Source organism: Ictidomys tridecemlineatus, chromosome 11 (assembly GCF_052094955.1).
Source record: "Ictidomys tridecemlineatus isolate mIctTri1 chromosome 11, mIctTri1.hap1, whole genome shotgun sequence".
Classification (NCBI taxonomy): Eukaryota; Metazoa; Chordata; class Mammalia; order Rodentia; family Sciuridae; genus Ictidomys; species Ictidomys tridecemlineatus.
In genome coordinates, this window is record NC_135487.1 from 124,247,218 (window position 1) to 124,269,736 (window position 22,519).

Below are 22,519 nucleotides of genomic sequence, written 5' to 3' on the forward strand. Positions count from 1 at the left end.
GTCATCTTGGTAACCAGGTGATGCCTGTCAGCAGGGGGGCTTCCTGGTCCCGCCTCCTGCATTTTCGTGGGCTTCCCATTGGTTCTTCCACTGTCTCTCAGACAGGACTTCTGGTCCCACCTTCTAGCCACAAACCTGTACTTCCTGTTTCAGACCTGCCTGAGCTTGCTACCTGTGCTGCTCAGAGCATACATTTTTAGAAATGCTCACCTACAAAAGCTAATGAAAAATATCTTTTTCAGGCAAAAATATTAATTCCACAGGTTTATGTGTTGCAGCCCTAAATTTGTTAGTTTTGAGTTAAATAACCTGACTTTTCTCTATAATTGTGTTACTAAATAATGTTCTATTGACAGATACTAAACATACTTGTTTACATTTTACCTTAATTTTGGAGGTTATGGGGATGCATATGTTCGCCATAGGAACAAATGCCGGCAATGTTTCTGTGATGAACAAAAAAATCCTTATTCTCACTCCTGACTATATTATTACAAGACATAAAAATGTATACATAAGTATCTTATTTCAGTTACATCAAGTGACTTCACATAGAAGAGTGCACTCCTAATTAAAATGGATCCAAAGATTTTAAGAACCACGTGGTTACATAAAGTTAATACAATTATAAGTTGTGCCTTTATTCTTAATATATTTTTATAGCTATTTAAATAACCTATAGTTGTTAATCTATAAAATAATTAGCATACATGTCTAATTGTTTAGTATATATAGTTGTCTAATTGTTTTTCTTCAACAGAAAACCCATAATTTGTATGTTTTATACATACATTTATCTGATACTCTGCCTTTTAGTTACAGATATTTGAGATAAATGTATTTTACTATAAATTTGCTTTTAAAAGAGAATACAACCTTCAAGTAATTTCTAATTTTCAAAATAATTGTACAAATTTTTATAAGATGATAAACAAATATAATTCTGTCAACAGAAATATCTAAGAACTTTCACTATATTTTCATTGATATTTCTTATCAAAGTACAATAATTCGTTTAGATTCTAAGGTTTTCAAAAATTATTCCAAAGTATAACCAGAAAAAATTCTAGAAGAAAAAGATGCTTCAACAGAGAGGAAGCACACATTGGAGGTCCTAAAAAGAAGAAAGAAATCGTCTTTGGGTAAAACAAGGTCTTTATATTCTAGATTTTAATGATAAAAATATTTTTCAAATAAAAAGATTTTTATATCATTATCTAAACAGATGATATGGAAAATCAAAACAATTAAAAAAGAGATTTATATGTACTGGACTCAGTATAAAAATTTTAACTGGTTAATTCAAGGACATTTCAAGCTATTTTCCTAATTTCTCCCTGAGCCATGCTCCATATTTGCTACTCTTCACCTCATTCTAATGGCCCTTCCTCTCCTTGATCTGCTGGTGGCCCTCCAGGGAAAAATAGTCACCTCCCACAGTCCCCTGCATAACAGGCAGCCTTTCACTGGGAGAGAGCAGGAGAGGGGTGAGGGACTCCAACATGGAAGATGGGAAGGCTTTTAAGAAGAGACTGGGTTAACTGGATTGAGTGTCCAAGATGTGGTTCCAGTCAGTGAGTGGTGAAGAGTACACCAGCCAGCTCCGTGACATCTAGCTCTCGATTGCTGCTTTGGTTTTAACTCTCCTCCTTGGCTGATAATTTTTCTGTGTAGCTTTCTAAGTGACAAAACATTGATATGTCTCATCTTATCCCTGTGGCAACATTGGTACCTGCTCGAATTAGGTCAGTATGGAGGGTTTTCTCCATATGGATGCATAGATCTCTTAGGACATAAGATCAGTAAAGGAAATCCTTTGATTCTTCTACTCATAGAAACTAGAAAGCAGATGGCACTGTCTCTGTGAGGGGCCACAATAGCCTGTCATCTTCACTTCCCCCCCATCTTTATCCCTTTGAACTTCTCCACATAGTAGGGATGATGTCCTTTTGTAGTTATGGCTCCCACACAATCAGAGAGCAAAGGGGCTTTCCTGGCCCCTTCCACAAAGACAGCTGGAAGAAAAGGTTCTCATTGGTGAGGTTGGAACCCATGCCCACCCTTAGATTGTGCATTGGCTGGTGGAATCGCACACTCCACCTGGTAGACAGGGATGCACACACTCCCCTGAAACTAGATTCAGAGTGCTGTGGTCAACAATCATACAAGCACACAAGGTTGGAGCAGAAGGGAGCAGTTTCTTTATCCATTCATCTATTGAAGAGCATCTAGGCTGCCTCCACAGTTTAGCTATTGTGAATTGAGCTGCTGTAACATTGAGGTGGCTGCATCACTGTAGGATGCTGCTTTTAAGTCTTTTGGTATAGACTGAGGAGTGGGATAGCTGGTGGTTCCATTCCAAATTTTCAAAGGTACAGAGGTACTGCTTTCCAAAGTGGTTGTACCATTTTGCAATCTCAACAGCCATTAATCAGTGTCCTTTATCCCCCCACATTCTTGCCAACATAAAATAAACTGTTTTAAAATATCATCATATGTAACTCATGTTTGATCCTCAGCAGTGGCCAAATAAAATAAAATAACCATCTTCTTCAGGCACATGTTCTGTGAATTTGGGGAAGAACTCAAGAAATGAACTAGATTAGATCTGTGGTTGGCAAATTGCAGCCACACGTCAAATTCAGCCCAATGCCTGTTTTTGTAAATAAAGTTATATTAGAACACAGATTCATTTATTCTATTACAAATTGTATTTGGCAGTTTTTGTGTTCTAAAAGACAAAGTTTTGTAGCTGTGACATCAAAAACCTAAAATATGATCTGACCCTTTACAGAAAAGTGTGCCTATCCCTGCCCTGGATGATTCTGTTGACACAGCTGATCCACGTAACTTTATAGGGTCATGATGAGGAGTAAATGAATGCATGTAGGGCACTTGACTTTGTGCCTGGGAGCTGTGGATATAGCTCAGTGGTCAATGCTTGCATGTATGAGGCCCTAGGTTCCACCCCTAGTACTGAAAAAATGGAGTAAATGACATTAATAAATTTCCTAAATATAATGTCTTTGCATTCCTGTACTAAACACAACTTAATCATGATGTATCATGAGATTATATTTGCTAATATTTAATGTAGGGATTTTAACTTCTCTGTTTATAACTGGTATTTGCTCATGTGTTTTGTCCTGTTTTGTCTTGTTTCTGGCATTTTCTGTGTCTGATGTGAGTACTGAAATTAAACCATCCTTTCTAAATGAACTGAGGAGTATTGTGTTTTTTTCCCCTTAATTCTGGAATAATGTACACAGCATCAGAATTTTATTTTGTTTGGCAATTTGTTAGCATTCACTCCTAAAACCATTTGTTCTTCAATGTCCTTTATAAGGACATCTGCCATGCGACCAGCGCTGGCTTCATGAAAGAAGGTTTGATTCATAAGTAAATGCTAGGGAGTTTTAAATTAAAGAGACAAGACTCTCATTACCTTTACTACCGTCTCCAGGACGGCTTCTCCTAGCTCCTGCCTCAAGCCACCAAATGTGGTTGCAAGGTTTACAGAAGAGACTAGCGAGAGACAGAACACGCCAGGGAGTGAGCTTTTATTGGGGAACAAAACTTCTGGGCAAAATTGCATCCAATGAAGGTTAAGGGGGGCAGCATCCCAAGATCAGGGGCAACAATTGGGTCTTCATTGCAGTGGCCAGGCACGCCTCTGCATGGACAAACCCTCTGACCTGGAGAAGGGTGGGGAATAGCTCTAATACAGCTGTGTCTAAGTGCTTCTCACCCATCCAGTGAGGTAACTCAAATCATGTGCAAGGATGGCCTCCCACATATTTCCCCCTTTTTTTCTTTTAAAAAGCAGGCAATGATTTACTCTCTGGAGTCTCTGCACTCTTGCTCTGAAGACTCACCATCCTATAATTACAACACAAAAAAGAATTAACAGCGGGGCTGGGGATGTGGCTCAAGAGGTAGCACGCTCGCCTGGCATGCGTGCGGCCCGGGTTCGATCCTCAGCACCACATACCAATAAAGATGTTGTGTCCACCGAGAACTAAAAAATAAATATTAAAAATTCTCTCTCTCTCTCTCTCCTCTCTCACTCTCTCTTTAAAAAAAAAAAAGAAGAAGAATTAACAGCAAAGAGAACAATCCAATAATGTACCTGGCCAAATGTTTAAGAATATTTCCAGGGTTAAATCCATTTAATTCCTTCAATATTTGATTAGCCAAATAAGAAGGATCCAAAAAATCAGCTCTATTATTTTGAATATCTTGGATATGGTGATGGAGTTCCAAAAGATCCAAGCTATTATTATTATTTTGCTAAATACCCAACAAATGGTTCTTAAACTTCTCCCAATCCCAGAGAGAAGCATTGTACTTTGTAGCTTTAACTCACGCATTTATAACTGGTGTGGCATTTAAGCCTTTCCTTAAACTTTAGAGCAAAAATTTCATTACCTATATTTATAACAGTCACCTCTAAGGTGTTTAACTCAGTCTCAATCCTTTCATCAATATTTACTTGATTATGCAGAGCCTTGGAAGTATTTTGGGCTAAATTATTAAGAAATTTTGCATGTTGAATATTTTGAGATAAAGTTATCGAGGCTGTGACAGTGGATGCAATGAAAGAAACCAAAGCCAAAACTCCTACAATTATAATTCCAATGGCACATCTAGGTCTCGCTAGCTGGGTATGAATTTTCTGTAAGACATGAAAACCAGCATCAGTGTACCATGGCTCTGAAATATTAGAAGGCAATAAAACAAAAGAGGCCTGATGAAGTATCAGCACTCCTTTTCCTCTATTATATCTAGTAACACAATTGGTTAGGTTACATTTGTTACATGTTACAACATATATGTCATCTATCCATTTAACTTTTACATTTCCAATGATTAAAACATAAGGAAGAAGATTGGGCACAGGCTCATAAGTCATAGCAAGATCCCTCCTTACAGCTCTTGCCAACAAATTTTGGTAAAGGCTTGTCTGTAAAATGTAAGAATTCTGAGGCAGCAATTAAGCACCAAACATCTTTTTGAATACCACCCTCACAGTAAGTCAAAACAATACTAACAAACCCTGCAGGTGTCATAGCAGAATTTTTTTCATAATTGTCTTTTATCAATTTTTGGAGATCAGTCTAAAATATACCCACTTTCTTTAGACATCTCATGTTGTACAGGAAAAGTATTTAAACAATCTGTCCATCTAGGAAAGGTGCCAATCTCAATTGTAGAACTATTTGGACAATGAGGTATTTATGGAGGTTTTGCAGAAATGACTGATTTGTTATGGGAAAGTCCCATTTTGATCACTGATCTAGTATAAGGTTTTAAGTCTCCATAAATAGTATGATTAGTCAGTCTAAGTCTCCCAACCACTGTCTTTTCCTCAAATGATACTCTCAGCTAGCCAGCATGTTTATCATGGGACTAACACAAAGGTAATTGTGCACTGTAGCCAGAATAATTAAATCTAGTCACATGATTGGGAGTAATATGAGTATCTATAAATCCTCCCATCATGAATGAGTCATTAATAAACACTGGAATAGATTCTCCAGTCCACACAGTCCAGAAAGTGTCTGCTCGATGTCCTTTTACCTGACAGCCCAGCAGGACAATCACTCCATCATCAATGGAATCTTATTCCTTCCTAGGAGTCGAATTATTCGTGAAGCGTGTGTTGTCAGCTTCTTCACATCTTCCCATGAGATCAGCTTTTCAGCTGGGTCATGTTGGTTCCTCTTTATCCTTCTTTGATATCTCTTTCTTTTGAATGGGGGCTTCTCCGGGTCGATCTTCAGTCGCTTGAATCTTGGTTCTATTTCTTTCATGTCTCATTGTGTGTTCAGGCACCCAGACAGGATGGAAAGCATCTTCTGGAAAAATACAAGCATGACCTCTGCCCCACATAATCACTGGATCTGGGCCTTTCCATTGACCAGTCTGTAAATCTTTCCACAAAACTCTGCCTAAAGGGCCTGTTGTTATGGAAGACATATGTCTCTCAGCTGTAGTTTGACCTTCTGTGTCACAATTTAGAAAATTTTAAAAAAACAAGGCATGGTTGAGGCTATTTTGGGGAGTCATAAACCTATACCTCCATTTTAATTTTTGTAATTGCAGCTTAATAGATAAATGAGGTCATTCCACAATGGCTTGACCTGGGGGGTTATAAGGAATTCCTGATTTATGGTCAATTTGAAACTCTTGGCAAAATTGTTGAAAAGAAGAGCTAACATAAGATCATGCATTATCTGTTTTAGTCTGTAAAGGGCATCCTAATACAGCAAAGGCTGCTAGGCAATGAGAAATTACATGTTGAGTATTTTTTTTTTTTGTACGTGCTGTGGCAAAAATAAATCTGGAATATGTGTCCACTATGACATGTACATAACATTGCTTACCAAATTGAGGAATATGAGTTACATCCATTTGCCATATTTGATTTGGTTTTAATCCACGGGGATTTACCTCTAATGGCAGAGCATTGGCTTACAATTTGACATGCTTGTTCTCTGGTAATATTAAATTTTTTTACATAAGCTGGAAGCATTTTGATGATGTAAGGAATGTGAAGCTTGTGCAAAATCATATGGAGACATCTGTTGAAAAACAGCTACTAGCTTATCAATCCTGTCATTACCTGAAGTTAAAGGTCTTGGAAGATTAGTGTGAGCTCGTATGTGTCCTATGAAACATGGGCATATTCACATTTGCACTGCCTTTTGTAGATTATGAAATAATTTAAATAGCTCTTTTATATCCAATATATATCCAATAACTGAAGTTTCAATATTTTTGGTAACCCTGACTGCATATAAGCTGTCAGAACAAATATTAATAGGCTAATTTTTAAAGTAATGTAAGGCACAAATGAGAGCTTGTAGCTCTGCTCTTTAGGCAGAAGTATATGAGGTTTGTATTACCTCTGTGTGAACATGGCTATAAAAACCTGCTTTACCTGAGCTTGAACCATCAGTGAACACCGATAGAGCTTTATCTACAGGGTGTGCATGCACAATCTTTGGAAAAATAAGTGATGTTAATGATGCAAATTGAATAATTTTATCACGAGGGTAATGACTTTCTATCTGACCAGGAAAATCAGCAAAAGCTATTTGCCATAAACTAGAAGCTTGAAAAAGCCAATTTTATTTTATTGAACAGAAAATGGAATAATTATAATATCAGGTTTAGATCCAATTAATTGTAAAACTTTCACTCTAATCTTTAATTACTAATTGAGCAATAGAGTCATGAAAAGGAATTAATGTCTTTTGGGGAGAGTGGGCTAAATAAATCCACTCAATAACTCCCAATCTTTGCCATATGGCTCCCATAGGGGTATGTACCATTAAAATATTAATAAATATATTAGTTTTTGAGGATTAATCCTAGTAAGCTGTGCATTTTTAATTGCTCTTTCAACCCTTTTAAAAACTGTTCTAGTCTCTATTGTTAGTTGATGTGGAGAGGTTGGAGAAGGATGTCCTTGCAATATCTGAAATAAACGACTTAAATCAGAAGTAGTCAGTTTTAAGGATGGCTTCAGCCATCTTAAAAAATCAGCCATCTTAAAAATCTCCTAATAATTTTTGAAAGTCATTAAGGTATGTAATTCCTTAACTTTTATCTGTAGATTTTGAGGACGGATTGTACGTCCTTGAATTATCTGACCTAAATATTGAAAGGGAGGCATCTTTTGTATCTTTTGAGGAGCAATGCACAAACCCATTGCTGTAAGTGAAGCCTCTAACTGAGTAAAAGTTTCTGAAAGTACTTCTGGATTAGCATGAGACAATAATATATCATCCATAAAATGAATAATATATACATCAGGAAAATTATCTCTTATAGGAACTATCGCTTGACCCACAAATTTTTGACATCAAGTAGGACTATTACGCAGCCCTTGAGGCAAGACCTTCCAGCAATATCTTTTAACAGGTTCTTTAAAATTAATTACTAGGACATTGAAAACAAATTTTTCACAATCCTCAGGATGCAACCTTATTGAGAAAAACAATCTTTGAAAACAATTATCATTAAGCTATAGTTTAGGGGAATTGCTATGGGGGAAGGGAGTCGGGCTGTAATGTTCCTATAGGCTGAATTGCATAGTTTATTGGCATGCTTTGCATAGGCTGTAATCTGATCATACACTGTAAATTCATAATTTGGCTGCCTTTCCAAATCAATAAATTCACCCATTCCTAAAAACATCGCCATGGGTGTTTGGAGATCTTGCATTTGATTTCTCTCTGCTTGCTAGGAACAGAAGTCTGTCCAGTATGACCTCCAAAGTAGAAAATCTCCCCCACTCAAGCAAGCCCTGACATGGAAATCCAGTCACTTGGTGGGAGCAGTTGAGAGCAAATAGTCTCAAGCAAGCTCTGCATGAATAGTGAATTTGGACCATAGACCTCACAGGCATTTTTTAACTTTTTAATAGTTTTAAAAGGAATTAACATGTGGATGCAAACACGCTGGTCTTGATCATTAACTGTTCAAAAACTGGGAAGAGCTGAAATTCACTAGTATCTTCCCCAGCTTCCTATGCCTTCCTAATTCCCCACTGGAATGGAGTAAGAAAAGTCATTGCCAACTCAGAATATCTGTTAAAAATTGTCCTATTAACAGACAATGGACGAATTTGAATGGTCAGGGAACGTGCTGGTAAGCACAGTCTGTTGAAATTCCCTGGTAAATCCTGGATTTCATTGTCTGATTCCTCTCCATCTGACTGCGATTCCTCCATAGATTCTTTCCTGTCGCCATCTTGAATTTGAGCTTGTAAGCCACGTGGAAGAGAAGGACTTTCTATCTCTCTATGATTTTCCTCTCTAGAAGAAGGAAATTCTATCCCCCTGGAGGCTTCCTCTCTATGATCTCCCTCTCTATGTTCTTCCTCCAGACTACTCTGGCTTTGCTCAGGCAAGGCTAAGTTTTTTACTTTCGGTTTTGCCCCGAGGTTTTTTGTTTGAATATAATTTGTCTTAGTTTTTAGCTGGCTTAGAGAAAAGGAGATTTCCTTAGCCTCAGGCAATTTTTCCATTTGAATAGACTTAATGGCTCGCTGAATGCCTTTCAATAGATCTTCAGGGGGCCATGACTATGGCCCATGTAATCAAAAAGACAGATCTCTAATGCAGTTCAAACCTTTTGAATATTCTCAAAGTTTCCAGGTAATTCATTAGAAAGGCAAATTTTATGTAATTTCCTTCCTAATTTGTTCCATGTATGTAAATTTGGTGAATCTTTGTCACAAAACCAAGGGCAAAATTCACCTACACCCTTTAAGAATTGTAGCAACTGAGTCTTTTTAATTTGCTTTCCCTTTTGATTAATTATTGTCTCTAAAATAGTCAAATACATGTCTTTATCAGTAGAAGTTGAATTCCCCATTATTAAAATTTTTAACATCCCTTTGCTCCAAAAACTGCCTGGTACTTCCATGACCTTAAAAATGTTACAAATTCCATATTTGTATAGTGTGCTCCCTAACTCAACCTAGTCAATTCACTCACGCCTCACTTCTGGGCACCACTTCTGCCACAGGACCAGCGCTGGCTTCATGAAAAAAGGTACCATTCATAAGTAATTGCTAGGGAGCTTTAAATTAAAGTGACAGGCTCTCATTACCTTTAATACCAGCTCGGGGACGGCTTCTCCTAGCTTCTGCCTCCAGCCACCTAATGTGGTGGCGAGGTTTACAGAAGAGACGAGGAGAGAGAGAGAGAGAGAGAGAGAGAGAGAGAGAGAGAGAGAGAGAGAGAGAGAGAGAGAACACACCAGGGAGTGGGCTTTTATTGGGAACAAAAACTTCCAGGGAAAATCCCACTCAATGAAATTTAAGGGGGACAGCATCCCAAGGTCAGGAGCAATGATTGGGTCTTCAGGGCAGTGGCCAGACACACCTGTACACAGACAAGCCCTTGCACCTGGGACAGGGTGGGGGAGGCTCTGACACAGTTGCATCTAAGTGCCTCTCACCCAGCCAGGGAGGTAACTCAAATCACGTGTGAGGATGGCCTCCCACAAGGACAGATCCCTGGCTACCTTTCTAATTGCTTCTGAGACTATGGATGGATTCACGTTTTCTCCTTTTTTTCTCTCTTTTTCCTTCTCCTTCATTGCCATCGTTTCTGCCTCCTCCTTCACATTCTCTTCCTCCTTCTCCTTCTTATCCTTTATCATTATCTTCTCCACCTCTTCCTTTCTTCTCATCTTCCTCTCCTTCATCATGATCTTTTCCTCCTCCTCCTTGGTCTCCCCCTCCTCCTCTTACTCCCCCACTCTTTCTTTGGAAATACAGGCCATTGAACCCCAGGGTGCTCTACCACTGAACTATAGGAACTACATACCCAGCCCCCCCCCCGCCATTTTTTTGAGGAAACATCTTGCAAAGTTTCTGAGATTGGCCTTGAACTTGGGATTCTCCTGCCTCAGCCTCCCAAGCAGCTGGAGTTATAGATGTGGGCCTGTGCCTGCCTTCTCTCTCCCTCTCTCTCTCTCTCTCTCTCTCTCTCTCTCTCTCTCTCTCTCTCATATATATATATATATATATAATATGGGAAACACTTTTTATGTCTGTAGTTATGCTCCAATTCTCATTCCTAGTATCACTTACTTATGGCTTAAATGTTTTAGTCAGAGGAATCAATATTTTTTCTTTTAATGGGTCATTTTTTAAAAAATTAAATTTTGGTGTTGCTGATTGAATAGCTCTTTTTTTATTGTCGTCTAGGCATATGCTCGATAACAGTTAGAATAAAACTTGATTTTCAAAGGCTTACTGAGTTGGATTTATGTTTCTCAGATAACAGGGAGCGGGGAGGGCACTTGCGGGCATTGGCTAGCGCTCAGCTTTCTCGCTGGGGACCTGGGCTGGCTCTGTCCGCTCTGCCGTCCTTGGCGCCCAGGTCTTATATATCCTGTGCTGTGGTCTGCTGGCTCCAGGGTGGCTGTTATCCAGACACTGTTCTGCAATAAAGGCAGCCAAAGAGAAAGGCTGGGGTAAGAGGGGATTCTTTCTCATTTTGAGGCTTTGTCTCCTCAGGAATGAAGACCTCATTCCCTCCACCAAATCCCTGCTTGACTTCATTGGTCAAAACTGCAATCGCAAGAAGATTTGAGAGACTTAAAATGTAGCTCTGCCACTCTGGACAGCAGATGGAGGGAGGCAGGGATGGAGTGGGGGCTGGGCCTGAATGTGGGTGGAGTGACCTGGACTGGACACCTGGCCACTAATGTTTGTTTCTATCTGTATGACATCCTCCCCTCTCACCTGATCTGTCAACCCAAGTAGTTGGGGAGTCAATAATTTATTCTTGAACTTCCACTAGTTTTGTTTTGTAACATTTATACATTCTTATACTGTGTTGTTAGATAAATAATAACTATAATAAGTTTAGTAACCAATAGGATTAAAGACCAGGGTAATTCTGTTATCAATCCAACAAAAACAAAAAAAAATGTTTTCTATTTAACATACTTTTTTTTTTTTTTTTTTTTTTTTTTGCTTTTGTTGGATTGACAACAGAATTACTCTGTACTTTAATCTCTCTCTTTGGCCCATTTGTTGTGTTTCCAAATCTTATATTGTATGCAGTTTGCAGTAATTGTTGCCACATTTGCTATTAAGTTGTTGATATTTTTATGGTCTTTTTTTCATATATTTCTTTTTAATATTTTTATGTCATTAGATAGCATAAAGAGCACACTGGGTTTACCCAATCTGAGTGTCTTGGCCTTATTTTAATAGCGGGTGATAATGCATGTAAGTGTACTTCAATATTTCACATGTATGAATTTGCTCCTGACATCTTATTTAATGTTTTCTATTTAACATAACTTTTTTTGCTTTTGTTAGATTGATAACATAATTACCCTATACTTTAATCCTATTGGTTACTAAACTTAAGATTTTACTTCAGGGGCTGGGGTTGTGGCTCAGTGGTAGAGTGCTCGCCTCGCATGTGTGAGACCTGGGTTCAATAATAAGCACCACATAAAAATAAATAAACAAAATAAAGATATTGTGCCCATGTATATCTAAAAAATTGTTTTAAAAAGATTTTATTCAGCATTTAAAGTTAATCAGCATATTTTTTCCCTTTGAACAAAACAAGAACTTTATCATGTTTTCCCATTGTATTTGTAACTCCTCTGCCTTGTGGATATCTATTACATACATACATACACATTTATATATAATACACACATGTGTGCATATATTTATGCAATGACAATCATATGTGATGTTTATCGAATTATCTAGATTTGACTGTAGGTCTTGCTCTTTGATCAATGCTGTATCTTGTTTATTTTATTCTTAAATTCATTTTGCATTTTCCCCTGCATATTGTCGAATTCCTTTTAAAGAGGTGATTAGCTTTCAAAGCACTTGAGTGTCCTAGTGTCTTTGTTTGCCCTTGTAGTTTAATGCTAGGTGAGTAGAGTATAAAATTCTAGTTGCAAGTCCATTTTCTTTTAAAGGTCATGGAAAATACCTGAGCAGGGTGACTTTAAGGAACTTAAGAATCATGGGACAATGGTGAGGACCAGGCAGCCTGGGAAAGGTCCAGGAAGTGATCCTCACCTTGCTCCTTGGAGTAGATGGATGATGAGGAGCTTTAGGTCCCCCCTCTGAGCAGAAAAGGCTTCAGCCATCTGCCTGTGGGCTGGGAGTCAGAACCACTGGGGAGTATGGTGAGGGGTAGGCTCCTTCCTCAGGCCTGCATTTAGAAAACTGGCAGCATCTCACTGCTGTATCACCTAGGGAGAATGGCTGATGTACTAGGGTGAGCCTCCAGTTCTGAAGATGTTTCTCTTTTGTTCCTTCTTACTCCAGAGCCCATCCCTGAACCCCAAATTCGGATTTATTCATTATCCAACACATCAGGCTGGTGCAATGTCAGTCTGGAATGTGGGACCCCAGAGACCACAGAGAACTTGACAGTGACCTGGTTGAGCAACGGCTTTCCCAGGGAACTGGAGCAGAGAGGGACACTGTCAGCCACCCACAACTCTAGGAATCTCAGCCTGAGCCTGCCCCTGAGTCAGTCACATGGCCATCTCACCTGTGTGGTCAGCAACTCTGCAGACCAGAAGAATGCAACTGTAGACCTGGAGAGCATCTGCCCACAGAGGGGTGAGTGTGGTCTCCCAGGAGGGGTGATGGAAATGGGATGGCAATGAATGGGGATGGGTACCAAGTTGGGGAGGACTTAGGACAGGGATGGGACTGAGGAACATGGTAAAGCAGTTTACTTGGTACAACCTAAAGAGCCTCACTTCATTGAACAACCACATTCTCATGAAAGTCTTCAAATCTGCAAGTCCAGGAGTTAGGCCAGTGTATGCAGACTGCTGCATCCCCGGTACTTACATACAGGGCTGTGTTTTAGTTGCTTTTTCACTGCTGTTACTGAAAGACCCGACCAGAACAACTGTAGAGGAGAAAAGGTTTATCTAAGGGCTCACTGTTTCACAGGTCTCAGTCCATATACAACCAGTCAACAGGGTGCCAGGTGAGGTTGAACATCATGGCAGAAGAGTGTGGCAGAGGGAAGCAGCTCACATGATGATTAGGAGACAGAGAGAGACTCAATTCAGATACAAAACATATACCCCATAGCCACACCCCTAATGAACCACTTCCTTCACCACATCCCACCTGCCTCCAGTTACTACTCAGTTAGACCCATCAGAAATCAATTCTCTCGTTAGATTAACACTATGATCCAATCATTTCTCCACCAAACTTTGCATTGTCTCACACATGAGCTTTTGGGGGACACCACATCTAAACTCTAACAGACTGGCATGTGGGCATCCCAGTTCCCAGTATCATAGAGCCTGCGAGGCTGAATTAGTCATCAGAATCCAAGCAAGGTAGGGGGAGGACTCAAGGAGTAAATTAACCCTCAGTGCCCACCCCCACCCCCACCCCCAGACAAATGTCTGCACCCCAGACATCTCCTTTGAGGATGGTTAACATCTCTGACTATGTAAGCCTCCGTCAGCCCCCTCCGGACAGCATGAGCACCCGCAGCCACCATGACTAACTAGTTACACTTCCCCGAGTCAGCCTTCAGGCTCACTTGGGCTGTGTAAAAGGCCTTCAAGGTGTGTCAGCTCTTATAAAGGAGCCGTGTTTCATAAAGACCAACCCTCCCACCTTCCCAGAATTGCACAGTAGGGGCAGTGATTGTGCAAAAGGAGGTGTGATTATCAGTCACTACCCTATTCAACCATTGTCTTCCTGACTCTGCCTGTACCCTCGGGGGGACTTCACATCTCTTCCTTGTTATTTCTTACTCCTCCACTTAGATTCAGTCCACAGATTTGCACTGAATACCTACTATATGTTGAGTGGATGGTGCACAGTGAAGAACAAGATAAGCCCTCTCTCCCTAAGAACAGTGCAGTGGGGACGTTGACACTTCCTGGCTGTGTGACCATGAATATATCACATAATTTTAATTTTTAAGCCTTTCTGTTTATAAGATGGTTAATATTTTTACCTATTCCACAGTTGTTGTTGTGAGATTTGAAAGAGGTAATCTATGTAAACCTATCAATCAATATTCATTAGATAATATATACTAAAAAGAGGAAGAAGAAATTTCTAAGTACACACACACATATATAAATTGTTATTTTCTTCTTTTTTTTGGTACTAGGGATTGAACCTAGGGGTGCTTTACCTCTGAGCTACATCCCCAGACCTTTTTACTTTTTTTAATTTTGAGACAGAGTCTCATTAAGTTGCCCAGGCTGATTTTGAACTTGTGATCCTCCCGCCTCAGCCTCCCACGTTGCTGGGATTACAGGCGTATGCCACTGCACCTGGCTTGTTTCTAAATAGAAAGCCAGATGGTAAATGCTGAAGTTGAGGAAAACATAAAGAGTGGTTCAAGGAAATAAAAGATAACCTGAGAAACTGCTACAGGAGTTGGGGAAGGTCTGACAGAGAACAAGTGAGTTGGGCTTTGAAGGATGAATAGGAGTATTCTTGTGACAGTCTAAAAAATTAATTACAGACCCAAAGGACAACATGCTCTGAGGTGTGTAGATCCAAATCTTCCACCCCCTCCCTCTTGCCATGTACCTTCCTTCTGGAGGTCTGCAAGGAGAACAGAGAGGCCAGGATGTACATGGCCACTCTAGGTAGAGGAAGCCTCTGAGGTTTGGCAGCGATTGGACAGAAGACTTGGAAGCAGAAAAATGAAAGAGTCACTGGCCACTCACTGGAGAGACTATGCGAAAGGACATTCTTTTGGGTTGCAGCCAAGTTGGGTCCCAGGAGACAGATGGAGCCTGGGTGGTCGTGTCGTCTCCCACCCTCTCCCCACCTTCCACTCCTGGTTGAAACAGATCTGACACCAGGTTGTCCTCGACCTCAGGTTCTTTTCAGAGCAAATGGCTTTGGAGAGGAGTTCTTATCATGGTTGTGGTGGTGAGTCCGGGGGCTGGAGTGTGGATCTGGAAGAGAAAGAAGATGGAGACTGAGAGAGGTAGAAGCTGGGGAGACACTGAGGGATGGGGGTGCTGGAGAGCGGCAGTGGATGCAGGTGGCCCTAGAGACAGCCTGGGAAGTCCATGGGCAGAGAGAGGCACTTTCCTGGCAGCAGCTGGGGTGGAGCAGAGCTGAGGGTGGGAGGTGGTGCATGCCCAGTGAGGAAAGGCCAAGGGTGGCAGGATCAAGACAGGGTCTGGGCCCCTCTTTCACAGCCCGGGAACAATGAGCTTGCCCCGGGCCCGGTGAGGGATCATTCAATTGCACACTTTAAATGACAGCAACTGTTCCCCAAGCCCCTCCTAGAGCAGACTCTGATGACCCGCAGATTGGTGGACTTGACAGCCACGACCATCCCTATGCAGAGATCAACCCTCTGAGGCCCACTGAGGTGAGTCTAAGGGAATTGAATTAGGGCAACTGACATGTACTCAGAGGCGGGAGTCCCAGGATGTCCAGGACACTCTGTCCCACTGTCAGGCTCTGGGTCTGTTCCCTGCCTTGAACAATGTGGCTGCATGTCTGAGGACCCACAGCATGCTGGGAGCTGTGGTGCAAAGGGAGCTCACCTTGCACATACATCTCCACATCCACCGTATGGTTGCCTCAGATTCTCACCACCAGTGAGGAGGAGAGGGAGGCCAAGGGAGGTGACTGACTCAAGGGCACACAGCCTGGCAGTGAGCAAGTTGCCCTAGAACCCTGTAGGAGCTCTTCACCCACAGGCTGAAATGCAGGCCAGAGGAGAGGCCCGAGTGTAAATGGCCGAGGCTTTGGTGGGACTCTGCGGTCAGCTCAAGACCCAGAGGAAGTAAAAGCAGGGTCCCAGCAGGGCCCGAAGGCAGGGTGAGCACAAGGGTTTGAGGAGCCACCTTCTTCTGACCCCTGTCCCTCTTCTCCCTGCCTGAGATCCCACCATAGATGCCACCCCTTTGCGTATGCTGTCCCCCTGATGAAGTACCCCTGGGCGGGCACCTTGTTGGCCACGGGCCCACAGTTGGAAGTTGGTGCCGTGGTTTCAGATGGAGCAACTCCACCTAGGAGAAGATGGGAGACGGGTTGAGCCAGGGAAGGAGAGGGCCCTGAGGGGAATCCGCGGAAGCAGTGATTCTCAAACTTGAGTTTGTGGCAGAATTCTCTGGAGGGTTTGACAGAATGGACTTCTGGACCCGTTTTTGATTCAGTGGGTCTGGGGTAGACCTCGAAATTTCCGTTTCTACCAAGCTCCCAGGTGATGCTGATACACCTGGTCTCACACCTTGAGAATCACTGGGCTAAGGGGTGAGTAGGGACAGCTAGTGCAGCTGCAGTCTGCACCCCAGGGATAGCGAGGGGCTGGCTCCTCCCCCCTCCCATCATCTGACTTCTCTACGGTGTTGAGAGCCACAATTTAGTCAGAATGACGCCTGGCATTTTTGCCAGAGGGAATGGTTGAGAGGTGACCCTGCTCCACGATTAGGGTGGCTCCAGGATTAGGGCAGATCCTGCTGGGATTAGGGCAGATCCTGCTGCCTTGGGTGCCCACTACTTTGTAGTTCCCGTTGAGTTCTGAGAGAATTGGTGCAAGGAGACCAGTGGAGGCAGTGTGTTCCCGGGAAGTGTGTGTAGAGTGCCCGTGAGAGTTGGGGAATAAAGAGTTGCTGTTTGAACCTACAAGGCTTTGTGGCGTCTCGGTTAATTTTGTGCCCAGACAGACTGCGGCATTTGGTGGCCTGTACGGAGTTTCAAACAGCAACTCTTTATTCCCCAACTCTCACCAGCACTCTACACACACTTCCCGGGAACACACTGCCTCCACCAGGCTCCATGTGCCAATTCTCTCAGAACCCCGCAAGAACTCAACAGGAACTCCAAAGTAGTGGGCGCTGAGGCAGCAGGATCCCGCCCTAATCCCAGCAGGATCCGCCCTAATCCAGGAGCAGGGTCACCTTTCAACCATTCCCTCTGGCGAAAATGTCAGGTGTCATTCTGACTAAATTGTGGCTCTCAACACTGAGGAGCCAATGACTCAAGATCTTTGAGACCCAGAAATTCCTTGGTCCAGTCCCAGCAACTTATAGTGGAGACTGTGGGACCCCAAATGATCACTGGACTTATCCAGAGGACCATGGCAAGACAAGGCAGAACAGGGGTCTCCTCTCTGCTAGCCCAGTGCTTGTCCATTGTCCCCAACTGCCTCAGTGTCTGTCACAGTTGCTTCCCTTCTCAGCCCTTCTGAGTTATATCTCCACTTGACTGGGGCCTTCAGGGACTCGGGAAGTAGTTCCTTCCCACCTAAGCCCCAGACCTCCACTGCCAGAGCACCGCAGGAGAGGGGCACTCATGGCTTTAGGGGAGAAAAACCAAATCAGGTGACACCCAATTCCAGTTCTTAGCCCTATCCTGCAGTCCCCTCCACCTCAGTTCCTGGCCTTGGGGATCTCTGCCCTCGGGGAAAAATGAATACCCTCCCAGGACACAGGGGAACGAACACAGAAAGGGACATGAAGGAGCAGAGTCAGCAGAGAGGGGCATGAAACCCAGGTTGGACACTGACTTCGTGTTTAACCGTAGAAATGTTGCTTTACTTCCCTGGACCTCAGTTTCTTCTTTTAAAAAATGTGGATTGCAAAAATAATGCCTGACAGTGAGCCGATGCTTTTCCCTGAGAGCACTCAGTGTGATTTACAAATTTGTTCAACAGTTATTTATTGAGTGCCTAATGGGTTCCTAGAGTTGTTCTAATGTGGGTTGAAGGAGTCACCAAAGCAATGAAAGTCCTTCCCCTTCAGAGAATCTGTATTCTAGTGAGGGTGGGGGTATCACAGAGTGCCGACACATCGCAGGGGTAATTTTTCCTGCTCAGAAAGGGATAAGCCCCTGAGAAAAATATAGTGTGAAGTAATTAGTGAAGAAATAAGAGACAAAGTCAGAAAAGTAGTTTAAAGGGAGTGCCTGATAGATTCTTCCGGTCCTGGTTGGGAGCTGGAACAGAACTGCCAGAAAATGAATCAGGTCTTTCTTTTAGGGGATGCATCAAAGGCAGGGATAAGGGTTCAGTGGGTGGAGTCTTGCCTCTGGTGTCTTGAGATCTTGATAAGCCGCACCCATCCCTGGGAGGCTGTGTGGCTAGGCTGTGTGGCTGCTGCAGCAGGTCACCCCATCTCTGGTGCTGTGTGGACCTGGCCGAGCTGAATAGGAGCTCAGGTGTATCTGGGCAGTCTCATCAGCAGGGATTCCCAGATACCAGATTTTCCCATTCAGTGGCCACCATGCCCATCTGGGCCACATGCATTTCATGGGTAGCTTCCAACATGGGGGCGGGGTGACAATGGCAAATAAAATAAATAGGCCAAGTGTGAAATGTTGGGTGATGATAAATGCTAAGGAACATAGCGGGGAAGGTGGTGACGGCAGGGTCTCCATTGTCACTGAGCAGGGAAAACAGCACTGAGAAGAAAGCCCCAGGGGAGCTGAGGGAGCGATTGAGCAGTGTGGAGGTGCCCCGTGGTCAGGGACACGGGAAGCATCCCAGTGGAGACAGAGCAAGTGGCATTCAAGGGAGGGCCTGGGTGAAGCTGCATTTTGGGGTGTTATCAGGGTTGAGAGGCAGAACTCCCCCCTGGTAGAGAAGAAGCCCACAGAGATGTAGCTTGACTGGCTCTTGTATCTGGTTCTGAGAAGCAAACCCAGCCCCCCTTCTCACCCCCATTTGAATTGTAGGATAACCTGGACCTCTGCCTTATACAGACCCCCAAGCCGACTCCGGCAGTCCACACTGTTTATGAGAAGATCCATAAAAGTCCAAAACACAAAGGGGACACCTAGATCAGGAGTGAACTTGGACCATGACAGGCCTTGGTTCCCCCCCCCACTCTTCACCCCACGTTTTCAGCTATCCCTCCTAGACCCCCATTTTTCTTGATCCATCCCACTGAGGCAGCAAAGCAGCATGAGCTTCTCCCTTGGGCTCCCCTCTGTTATGATGTGAATGGTTGTGTCTCCTCTAAAATTCCTGAGAAGACTCATGAGTGGGATTAGGCATCTCTTTTTCCCTGTCTCCTTCTGCCATGTGAGGACACAAACGATGTTCATCCCCTCTGGAGGATGCAGCACCAGGGGGCCAGCAGCTCTACAGGGGCCTTGACCTTGGACTCCCAGTCTTCAGAACAGTGTGAAATGATTTTCTGTTCTTTATAAATTACTGATTCTGTGATACTTTGTTATAGCAACATAAACAGATTAATAAATGTACCAAAGTTTTCTGACTTACAGGTTATGAACAGTTATTTTGCTTTTTAAACTTCGAAGAAGGAGAGGCAAACATTTTAGCAGTTTGCCAGACTTCTGATCACTGACCTCTGGCTGGCTTTACCCCCATTAGGGGATTGGGCATTTTCTTGAAGATAATTGGGATAGAAGGCCTTTGAGAAAGATGGGCCTTGGGTAAAGGACTTCCAGAACATCATAGTCAAGCCCACTACCCAAGATAGAGAGAAGCGGGGCTTGACTGACCAGGCCCATGAGGCCTGTAGATGGAGATCCAGGTCACTTCAGCCCAGGGTGAGAGGGAACATTTCTTGAGTTTGCTGCCTACTGGATGATTCTCAGCACAGTAAATTTAATGTCTCAGGGCCTCCCAGAATTCAAGTTATTCACAGACCCCCTTTACTTTTTAGCGTTTACGTTTGATGGCACTGGGAATCAAACCCAGGGCCCCGTGCATGCTAACTAAGCACATGATCTACTCCTGAGCCACACCTCTAGTCCAGTCCTTTTATTTTTATTACATAACATATGAATAAAGTACAAAAGACAAAAGGTATGTCTTGTTGAAATTCTGATGTTTTCTCAATTATAAATAGAGTCTTCTCCTCAGTATAGTTTGCTTGATTGTGAGAAAATAATATGTATGTTTTATATATTAAGCTACATTACTCAATTTCCCAACTGTTTGTAATAGTTGTTTTACTTTATCCCCTTGAATTTCTGGGGTAAATAACCATATTTATCAACAAACAACTGTAAATTTTGCTTCTTTCCAGTTTTTATGCCTCACTCATTTCTCTTGCATGAGTACGTTGGTTAGTACCTCCAAAGCCATGTTAAATATAGTGATGATAACATGATAATTACTTTGTTCCTGACTACAATGTCAATGATTTTCCCATTATTCATTTTTTTGGGGTTAAGGATATATATTTTATCTTGTTACAAAAGTATATATGATTTTTAACAATTTTTTTATTCAAAAACAAAGTGTCAAATTTTATCATCTTCTTTTCAGCATCTAATATATCATGTTTTTCAGTTTTTCAATTAACAACACATTAATAGAGTTCTGTTCTTGAATTACTGAAATAAACCCCACTTAATGTAGTCTTTTATTTTGCTGTTTGATATTATTTTTATTGGGGATTTTTGCATCATTATTCATAAATGAAATTATATTATATTCATTTTATTTTTATCAGTTTCTTATGTGTGTTATGCTTATTAAATACTCTTTTTATCCTCAATTTTTATAATCAAATGCAAGTTTGCTTTATTTTCCACATGAGAAAATTCTTTTTAAAGAATTCTTATTACCCGGTATTGATGTAAATCATTTTATAATAATGTTAATTAAAGATATGCAAACATAAAACTACGTATAAATCACTTTTTATTATTATAAGCCTAAAAGAAGTATGTAAAGTGAAGAAAACACAAAATAGTATACAATGAAGCAATGGTGTGTTAATTTTTCATTGCAGAAGATACCTGAGATAAATCAACTCGTGAAGAGTGAAGACTTATTTTGGCTTGCAGTTTTGGAGGTTGCAGATCCTGGTTGCTTGTCCCCATTGATTTTGGGCCTGTGGTGAGACAGGCCATCATGGTGGGGAGTGCATGACCGAGGAAGCAAAGGGAGAAAAAGGGGTGGGGTTTCAATATCCCTCCATACCTTAAAACTATGGCAAGGGAAAGCCAGTCCCCCAAACCAAAGGCTGAATGTTCTCTTTGACATGAGGATGTTAATACACAATCGTTGGGGGGTGGAGAGGTGGAGAAAAGAATAGGAGTTCATTGGATTAGACAAAGGGGGGTTAAGGGAAGGGAGGGGATGGGAACAGGAGAGGCAGTGGAATGATGGTACCTAACTTTCCTGTGTCCATAGAGGAGCACACCACCGGTGAAATGCCACGACATGCACAACCACAAGAATGGGATCCTAATTAGAATAAGTTATACTCCATGTGTGTATAGTACATCAGAATACATTCTACTGTCATGTATATCTAAAAAGGACAACAACAACAGCAACAAAAAGAACCCATGAAAAGAGAGATTCCAAGGTGCAGAGTAAAGGTGTCCCAAGTTCACCTCCTCCACAAGAAGAAACAAAATAACTAATGACTAGCTGCATTTTGAGTTGACGGCTAAGGGGGAGCACTGAAACTCAGCAAGAGAGAGAGGGGAACCTAGTCGGTCCTGGGAGGGCAGGAGAGAGGGAGGGACAAAGCCCAGAGCAACAGCAGTCCCAGCTCTCGGCCAGAGAGATTTCCCATTTCGGGAGAGAGAGAAACCGGGGAGTCCCAGGAGTCTCAACACTCTGGCCACTGGCAACACTGGCTATAGGGGAGATACACAGTCATCACAGTCTTGGACCCCAGTTATGAGAGGTACCTGGAGCCCACAGAGTAGTTTTGCTTCAGTGCAGAAATTCAGCATTGTCTACTGCCCAAACCCTGCAGTGCAGGCAGCTGTTGCTTGGTGCTATCTTGAGAATGGAGTCACTATTGGGATTCCTACTTCTCTACGGATAGAAACTTCTGCAGATCCCTGGACATTCTACCACACCAGAATGAAGGCCACAGTCTCACAGACCAAAGTAGGCCAAGCAGTGCAACCTAGTCCTACCCACCAAGCCCACGCAATGCCCTACACTACAGGGACAGATGATTTAGCTTGACAGCAGGGTACTGCCTACAAGACCTGAGAAACAAAGGCATTTGTCCCTGGCACCTGGGGTCCATTATTCTCCAGGAATTG

General features: G+C 42.3%; 1 protein-coding gene across 10 annotated transcripts in view; it reads left to right on the forward strand.

The window, feature by feature from the left end:
• The window catches only part of LOC144368438 (CD48 antigen-like), a 50,358-nt gene extending 28,965 nt beyond the window's left edge, over positions 1–21,393 (forward strand). For 4 of the 10 annotated variants that reach the window (XM_078027293.1, XM_078027294.1, XM_078027298.1 and 1 more), the window contains exons 3-6: positions 12,836–13,135; positions 15,393–15,503; positions 15,787–15,896; positions 21,241–21,393. In XM_078027293.1, coding sequence (XP_077883419.1) covers positions 12,836–13,135; positions 15,393–15,503; positions 15,787–15,896; positions 21,241–21,351 — 632 coding nt within the window. In that variant the 3' untranslated portion in view covers positions 21,352–21,393. Of the gene's footprint in view, positions 1–12,835; positions 13,136–15,392; positions 15,504–15,786; positions 15,897–19,207; positions 19,753–21,240 lie in introns of those variants that run through there. The other 6 variants (XR_013428197.1, XM_078027297.1, XM_078027296.1 and 3 more) reach the window with 5 other exon arrangements.
• The last annotated feature ends 1,126 nt before the right edge of the window (positions 21,394–22,519 follow it).